The following is an 8,700-nucleotide window of genomic DNA, read 5'->3' on the forward strand; positions in this document are numbered from 1 at the left end:
AATGGATCGCTGTATGAAACTCCCGTACATTTTCCATCCACTGTTGTTTTTCCTGCTAGCATTATAGTCCGAAAATCAGTACTATTCCTTTTTACTCCTTCTATAAATCCTGAATCGCCCATCCTTAAGCTTCCATCTTCTTGTAATTTTTTACATTGTCTATAATCAAGCTCATAAATGTACTCTTGTCTTTCGTTCGTTACCGCGAAAGTGTGATACCAATATCCGCAATACGTTATCACTCGATTCACTTCTACTCTACACTCCCGCACTTCCGTATTTTTGAATTCCGCTAGTTGCAGTAATTGTAAAGTTACAGCTTCTTCTCTCGGGTTCCTGAGAGGGATGTTGCACTCTCCTACCGCGACCGCTGACATCGTTGTCACGTTCATTGAAATTCCTCCACAGTCATATCCTATTAATGCCTGTGTTGTCTGGATGATCAGCAGCATCACTAGTAATAATCTTTTTATTGCTTTATTCATTCTGCAAAAATTTTATGGCATTAATTTATAACTTTTTATCTGTATATTTTTTTTGGATCGACAGGATTTCCTTTCATCTGTATTTCATTTGGTGAACAATATCATTGGGCATGAAACGACAATTACTTAATTAACTATTCTTAAAATTACTAGTTATGAAAAAAACATTTTGATCTACCCGATGGTCCCACTTGCGTCTACTTAATTAGAATACTTATTCCGCTCCGACTGATCACATCTCTAGCAGTGACAGTTTGATAATTAAAGAAATCTTCAAAGAAAAGGAGAGAAAAAAAAATTTTTCATTCAACATGTCCAATTATATCTCGACCTCTCATTTCCTTCGATGCCTACAAGTCTCCAATAGGACTGACGGGGTAAGTTATTATAAGATTATATATTTTTTTGTTTTAATTTAAACGAATTATCATAGCTAATTCTGAATCCTCCCTAAAATTTGTTTATTATTTTCAGGAAATTTTAAGAATGTGTAGCATTCTGAGAATGCTAATTGAGGACAGCCCGAGGCCTGAGAAAGGGGTTGCTCTTTTGGTGGAGTTTCGGCGCATCTCAGGACTTCCCATGCCCATCGTTCTTGAGGGCATGATTACCGAGTACAATACGGCTCGTTCCCGACGGGTCCACGATTATCTCTCCCGTGGAGCACCTGCACGGCATTTCAATGACCCCTACCCTTACTCTCGGGACACTTTTTTGATTGATGAGCTGTGTTGTGGTCTCTCAGACTTGGTGACCTCAAGTGAGGAGTAATTTGTTTTTTTTTTTTTGAATTAGTTAAAATTAGAATTTGTGTAAAACAAGTGAATATATATGTAGTGAATTTAAAGTTCCAGTGTGTATCGTTATTCTTTTGATTAGTGGGAAAAATTTTCCATAGAATTTTCCCTCATAAAATTCTCCTCACCTGACTTCCCTAATTTCTTAAATTATATACAAATTTTATTTTAGTTTCGAAAAAGGTAGTTTCTTATTATTAATTAGTGTGTTTTATCTTAACTGAATTAAGTGAAGTAAGTGTATATATGAATATTATAAAAAGTATATATATTTATATATATATATATATATATATATATATATATATATATATATATATATATATATATATATATATATATATATATATATATATATATATATATATATATACCCATCGTACGTTTCTTAACGCTTAGAAAGTATACTCAGTACTTATGTGTATATCTATATATGTTTTTATAGCGATACTTTCTTTTATAAGGTTACAATTAAATTCATACTAATGTTAATTTTCAACAAGATTTGCAATCAGGAAATTTTCTAAGCTACAATTTTGAATTCTTATCGTTGTTTTGAAAAAAAATCAATATTTTAGGACTTATAGCCGATTTATAATCTCATGATTTTACATTTTCGATATGTTAATAATACTTCCTAAGTTTCTATATCCCCTAAGATATTGAAGATAGTCCTACAGTATAAAAACATTATTCATAGGAAATTTCCTAAGCTGCAATTTCGGATTCTTATAAATTTCTGAAAGATTTATATTTTAGGAGTTACCGTCATTTTTGCATTTATATTTTTATATTACGTATTCCCTATACTAAATTTTATTCGTTCACTACTTAGTTGCAGCTGCACGGCTTATCTCATTTTGATAAGCTCCGATTTCTTCCACAGCGTCTCAACTCCTCAGTTGCCCCATGGATGCTAAATGGTAATTGCCTTTATGTTCTCAGTTTTTCTTATTCCTAAATTCCTTTGTTTCTCAGTTTTTTTCTTGACTTTATGTCAAAATCTTGTGAAACTGACGTGTTTATTATTTTTTTTTTATCTTGTGAAAAAAAGATTGTGGAAACAGTCGTATAATTGTGCTAGACGTGTTTAAGTGGAGTTGACAATTCTGACGTGTGATTTGTGTAAAGGTGTGATATTTAACGTACATTATTTTTATGAAAAAAAAATTTTTTTTGAAAATTTTCAAAATCACGCCATTAATTATTGAAGGTAATTAAATGAAGTTTAAGATAAATTTGATATCTTTTATCCATCTTTTACGTCTGGAAAATTATTTTCATAAAATATACGAAATTCGAAAAAATTTTTTTTTGAAATGGAAAAAATTTTCAAACACCCCCAATTCGCAACCTAACCGGCCGATTTTGCTCATATTCGAACTAATGAAACATATTATGACAAAATTTTCTCAAAATTTCAACATAAGACCGGCTACAATAGATAGATTCCCACGTAAATCTACCTATATTCTCGACGACTGGTTCGTGGTTTTCTGCCGTTTTCGTTGTTCCTGTCGTTGATGCTCCGTTGCCGTCACTGGTGAGTTATTTCCTTTAACTTGTTTTCGCATTTAATTTCTACATTAATAGAATTTCCAGGTTGATTGCTCTGATGTGGCTCGATTGCTGGTTCTCGTTACTGCGGCTGTCACTATTTCTTGGATGTTGTTGCCGTACCCGTCGCTTGCATCTGATATTGTTGCTCCTGTTTTTAATTTACTGTGATCTATGGTGAGTTTTTTTTCCATATTCCCTTTTTATACTTCGTTTACTATATTGTTTTACATTTTTCCAGGTGAATTATTTTGCTGAGTGATTGTTTCCCGTCCTGCTTGGTGATGTCTCTGCTGTTGGTGGTGTCATTATTGATCTAAGTGATTTGCATCCTTAGACGGTGAGTTCATTTCTTTCGTCCTATTTTTATATTCATGTGTTTCATTGATTACATGTTTTTCCAGGTTTTATTTCCTCACTTGGCTGGATGGTGTCTCGATGTTGCCGTTTTCCTGATTTTCTTCGTACCCGCTGCTGCTGCTGGTGATGGGCCGTTCCAACCGTTAGGGCGCGGTAGTGATGCCCTGACGTAAGAGCATTATTTTTGCTCACGTGTGGTATCTACCACACAACCTTATCGTATCCTTTATTTATTATTATTATTATTATTATTTTTATTAGTCTTATTTCTTCTACCTAATATTTCTCTCTCTTTTTTTCGAAACAACGGTTGTTTAAGGGTCAGTGGGGATTCTCGCTCTTAAATTAGTAATTTACAACATATTACTATTTTAAAGTCAGGTCCCAATTGCTGGTCCTTATGAACTATTTTATAACTTACGCCTACTATTAGTGCTTCCAAATTATTTTAATACAAAATCTGAATTATTTTTAACCTCTCTTTTTATTCCCCCTTTTTTTTGTACTCAGTCGTTGTTTTCCCTTACCGTACCGAAATTTCCCACGCATATATGTCAATGTGTATATACATATGTGAGTACTTTTCTAAATCGATCTTTTCCACCCTATTCTGGAAGGAATTACACTCCCGATTGCGTTAGTTAACATAGTTTTGTTTAGTATAAGCTTTAAGCGTTGTTATTGTTTTATAAATGATAGAATTACCGGCCGGATTTTGAGATGAAAGAGTGAAAAATAGAAGATAGTATATGCGAAGGGTAGTATTTCTAGTTAACATGCTGTATTATTATAGTTTGGTTATGTAATTATCTTCCAGTAGGCAAAAAATTATATATATATTTAACACTATATTCTTTACTAAATTCTATGATCCCGTGCTAAAATCTATAATATAAAGATTCAATAATAATTATCTGATTACGTCACCTATATGGTTACTTCGCGTATCGTTTCATGCCCTGGTATTGTTGGTTTTGTTGGTATTTTCGTCTCCATTTATTCTTCTTCCGTAGTTGAGATGTTTTTCGGGTCCATAATTTTTACCAAGTCCTCTATTTCCAAATAGCTCATGACTCTGTCTAGTTCATGTCCTTGCAGATGACGTAGAAACTTGACTTTCTCTAATTCTTCTTTTACGGTGTCGGTCATCTTCTTCCTTCGTAATGCCCGTTTCACTTTCTCTCTCAGCTCTTCTTTGAAGTAGTCGGTGTGTCTCAGTTTTTCCTCTAGAATGCTCCCGAACTCCGCGCATCTACAATAGATACTCATCTGCTCCTCTGAAGCCCTCCAGACGTCGAACAGGGTTATCGACTGTCTTGTTGTAGATACGCTCTTCATAATCTCCATTTCATTCAGTACTATGGTTTCGTATTCTTCGTATTTTTCCTCGACGCATGCTATTTCTGATTTCAATTCCTCCGCTATCTCTTTACCTCCTGCTCGTAACTTCAAAAGCCAACATTTGATTAGGTCACATACTTGTACTTGGCCGCGAGTTGCGTGGTTCCATGTGTTTTTTGGAATACCAGGGTCGTAATCCCTTGGCATGTCAGCTACTTCTCTGTGATACTTGCTGAATTGCGGAACGTACCTCCCTCTTTTTGTCTTTGCGTTGATATCTGCTCCGTTGATTAGCAACATTCTAGTTATTTCCTCGTATCCTCTATGTGCGGCCATGTGTAATGCCGTAATGCCTTCTTCTGTAGTGCGTTGGTTCACTTTTGCTCCAAAGGTTAGCAAAATTTTTACAATATTGACGAGAGTTGTGTATTCACTGCTCCAGTCATTTCTCATTGCGTGGACGTAGTCTACTCGTTTGTTAAGGACCATCATCAATGGCGTCATTCCTTGGTTATCAGTGTGATTAACTCCAGCGCCCATCCGAAGTAGTTTATCCACTTTTCCCTTTTGTCTTCCTTCTACTGCGTAGAATAATGCTGTTCTTCCATTGTCGTCTTCTAGGTTGATTGTTGAGCCTTCCTCCAGCAGGACGTTGAATAAGTCCCATATACCTTGCTTTGCGGCTAGATGGATTGCTGCTTGACCTTCTCTATTTTTTGCTGATAAATCCACCCCTTGTCGGATCATGTGGTATAACATTCTTCTGCTCGTGACTCTTACGCGTCTTGATCCAAAATCTCTGTCTATTATTAATTCGTGTATTGGTCGGTTACCACTGTCATCATTGTCGGCATCCAGTCGTGCTCCTCGATGTATAAGAAGCCAGGCTTCCTCCATCATTTCTCGGCCTAGGGCTCTACACAAGGGCACTGTTGAATTTTTTTGATCTGCTTCATCTATTTTGGCTCCTAATCTGATTAATTCTCTCACTGATACCCGTCTTCCTCTTGTTAAAGCTTTCCCCAGGAGTGTGTATCCCTGGTTCCATTCTGGCACATATCCTAGGCCGTAGTCCTGCACGATATTGATTATTCCTATGACGTCCTCGTCCATGACCGCCGTGATCATCTTCCTGTTTAATTCTTTAATATCCATGGCTTCTCGTATTTTCTTCTTAGTATCTGTTAACATATAATTTCGCGTTTTTGTTTAACAATGGGGATGGGAGGTTATATCATCCTCATGCAGAGCTTATATTTAATAGTAAGTCTTCAGATTCGGAGTCTGGAGCTGTCTGTGTCAGTTTGATTTTGTCCTGGTGTACCACTCGAAGTTTGCCTCTTATGTTTATTTCGACGTTATTGTTTTCACAAACCCTAGTTATTTCATATGGGCCCTCGTAATGGTATTTCATCTTGTCTGTCCGCGGTTCTTTTAATAACCACACTTTCATACCTACTTCGAAGACCCTTTCTGTTGCGTTGCGGTCGTAATATTCTTTTGATTTCCTTTTTGCATTTTCTAAATTAGTCCTCGCCAGTCTTTGGTTGTTTCTAGTATTTCCACTAGGTTCGTCAAATAGTCATGGTAAGTTTTACCAGCCGTATCTGCTCCTAATGAAAATTCTGATGGTATGCTTGCAGTTCGTCCAAATACTAGTTTGTGGGGTGTAATTGGTTGCTTCATGAACTGACGTGTTATATGAGAACATTGCAAAGTCCAACCAGTCGTCCCACTCTCTATTTTGGTCGATGAAGGTTCTCAGGTACTCTGTTAACGAATGATGACTCCTCTCAATGGAACCGTTGCTTTGCGGGTGGTATGCGGTTGTATTAAGATGTCTGATTTTAAATAATTTACACAGGCTTTGCATCGTTTCACTCATGAAGTTCGTTCCTTTATCCGTTAAGATTGCTCGTGGTGCTCCAAACAGACAGATGACTTTTTCCGCTAACGCCTTTGCAACATCTCCAGCCTCTTGGTGTTTCAGCGGAATGGCAATGGCGAACTTTGTTAATAGATCCTGCACTGTTAATATGTATCTATAACCTCGTCTGGTTAATTCTCGTGGCCCATAGATGTCCATAGATATTTTCTCGAAGGCTGTCTCCGGAGTATCCGTGATGACCATAGGTTTCTTTGGTTTTACACGTACCAGTTTCCGTTGTTGGCAAATAAAACAGGTCTTGATGTAGTCCCTCACATCCTGCTGCATAGTCCTCCAGTAGAATTGGCTTCTTATACGTCGATACGTCTTCGTCATGCCCTTGTGTCCTCCTACAGCCGATGTATGGTGGTCCCTTATTAGTGATCTTCTATTGGTGGCTTTCGGCACTTCTAATTTTCCGCTGCATAGAATTATTTTTATTTCCGTATTTGAAAATGTTTCCTTCAATCTTGATACGTAGTATGCTTGTATTGTTTTGCTGAGTAACTCGATCCCTGTAGGCATTCGTAGGGTTTTGCATTGTTTTTGTTCTGCCAACTGTTTCAACGATGCCACGACCATGTCCAGCACTTCTTCATCTGTTCTACCGATAGCATTGGATGCATATATCATTCCGAACCCCCATCTTTTCCTTTTATTTATCATTAATACATCCCCTTTTTCTAGATTATCTTCTTGTATATTTCCCATATTTATCCACTTCATTTCCAAGAGTATATCGACTAAGTCCGAATTTATCTCTCCACTGGCAGGTAGGAAGAATACAAAGTTGTCGTTGACATCTGTTACATGCTGCCTGGTGTATTTTACATTTGATTCTTCTTCTGGATCGGTGGAGTATCCTTCTGGCACGCTTAACTCGCGATGCATTGGATTTACGGTGTCGCTGTCGTCTGTACTCCTTGTTCCGGGATTTTCCGTTAATAACTACCCCCATAGGTCATCCTGATTCTCTACTTCCTTGTCCTGCGTTCCAGATCCTATTACTTCATCGTCGCTTTCGTTAATCACTGCATCTTTTCGTTCTGATGGCTGGAGCCTGCCTCCTTGTGTTTCCGGTGCCGAATCCGTATCTTTGTCACTTTCCGAATCTTCTAGTGACTCTTTCCTTCTGCTTTTACTTGCAGCATCTTTACTTCTTGTTTGATATTCTCGCTGATTACGATTATTTCCTGATTCCAGCCTTGGTGTTGACTTGGGTTTATTTTTGCTTCCTTTTGGACGTCCCCTTTTCCTTTTTTCCATTTGCATTCCCGAGGGTCCCGCCACTGCTGATGTCAACTCCATATCTACGTGGGATTCTTTTTCGAATTCGGAGTCGAATGTTGAATCGTCACTGGACTGCTCCATTCCTTTTGGCATTCGTTTTTTCCTACGTGCTCTTTTCCTTGGACAGCCCTGCTCCGTTGATGATGTTGCTGTATTTTCTTTCCTTCCTCTTTTTGCCATGTCTACTTCTGCTAACGGTAGGAGCTGACCATTTTCATCTCGTACTGGGTTCCTGGAGAGCGCGTCTGCATTTGAGTTGCTCTTACCTGAACGGTGTACAATTGTATAGTTATATTCTTCCAATCGATCGACCCATCGTCGTAGATGTTCACCAGGCCTTTCCCTTTATTTCAGCCACGCTAATGGTTGGTGGTCAGTGACTAAGGTGAAATTCCTGCCATAGATGTACGGCCTAAATGTTTCTATAGCGTACATTATTGCCAGTAGTTCCTTCTTCGTGACATTATAATTTCGCTCGGCTGATGACATTGCTCTTGAGGCGTAACTTATTGCTCTATCTTTTCCAAGGTTACTCTGACTTAATATTGCTCCCACTGCATATTCTGAGCGCATCTGTCGTGAAGACTTCATGAAAGGTTTTTCGAAATCGGGATATTGCAATGTAACTCCTTCGCATAACTCTTTTTTTCAATGTTTTGAATGCATTATCCTTGGGCCTCTTCCCATACAACGGGCGTGTCTTTTTTGCGCAGGTCAGTTAATGGTTTCGCATTTCCTGCAAAATTAACCTTGATGAATCTTCTGTAGCAATAGCCGGCTACAATCCCAGGAATTCTCCGGATTTTTCTTTTCGTTTTGTTGGCCTTTTTGAACCCTCTCCGCAGCTTCCACCTTCGTTGGATTTCGGTCTTGACTCCATCTGCGCTGATAATGTGCCCTGTATATAAACTTCGGACGTAGAAATTCACACTTTGATGGTTTT

The 8,700-nt window shown here is 37.8% G+C and overlaps 2 protein-coding genes and 1 long non-coding RNA gene across 4 annotated transcripts; 2 read left to right on the plus strand and 1 right to left on the minus strand.

Annotated features, from left to right (window-relative positions):
• Nucleotides 1-762: 762 nt before the first annotated feature.
• Nucleotides 763-1,313, plus strand: LOC123268120. Its single transcript, XM_044733001.1, has 2 exons — nt 763-862; nt 960-1,313. Exons 1-2 carry the CDS (start codon nt 797-799, stop codon nt 1,254-1,256), a joined length of 363 nt encoding a protein of 120 aa, XP_044588936.1. The 5' UTR covers nt 763-796; the 3' UTR covers nt 1,257-1,313.
• Nucleotides 1,314-1,877: 564 nt separating this feature from the next.
• Nucleotides 1,878-3,368, plus strand: LOC123268129. Of its 2 annotated transcripts, XR_006510160.1 has the most exons (4): nt 1,878-2,825; nt 2,885-3,016; nt 3,081-3,179; nt 3,244-3,368. It is a non-coding gene; the product is annotated as an uncharacterized LOC123268129 (long non-coding RNA). The 2 variants fall into 2 exon arrangements; XR_006510159.1 differs by having other exon boundaries at nt 1,906-2,825; nt 3,081-3,368.
• An 827-nt stretch (nt 3,369-4,195) lies between these two features.
• LOC123267973 (putative ankyrin repeat protein RF_0381) lies at nt 4,196-5,731 on the minus strand. Its single transcript, XM_044732857.1, has one exon. The coding sequence runs from the start codon at nt 5,729-5,731 to the stop codon at nt 4,196-4,198; it is 1,536 nt and encodes a 511-aa protein (XP_044588792.1).
• Between the last annotated feature and the right edge of the window lie 2,969 nt (nt 5,732-8,700).

The sequence above is a fragment of the Cotesia glomerata genome, linkage group LG6 (genome assembly GCF_020080835.1).
Source record: "Cotesia glomerata isolate CgM1 linkage group LG6, MPM_Cglom_v2.3, whole genome shotgun sequence".
NCBI classification, from domain to species: Eukaryota; Metazoa; Arthropoda; class Insecta; order Hymenoptera; family Braconidae; genus Cotesia; species Cotesia glomerata.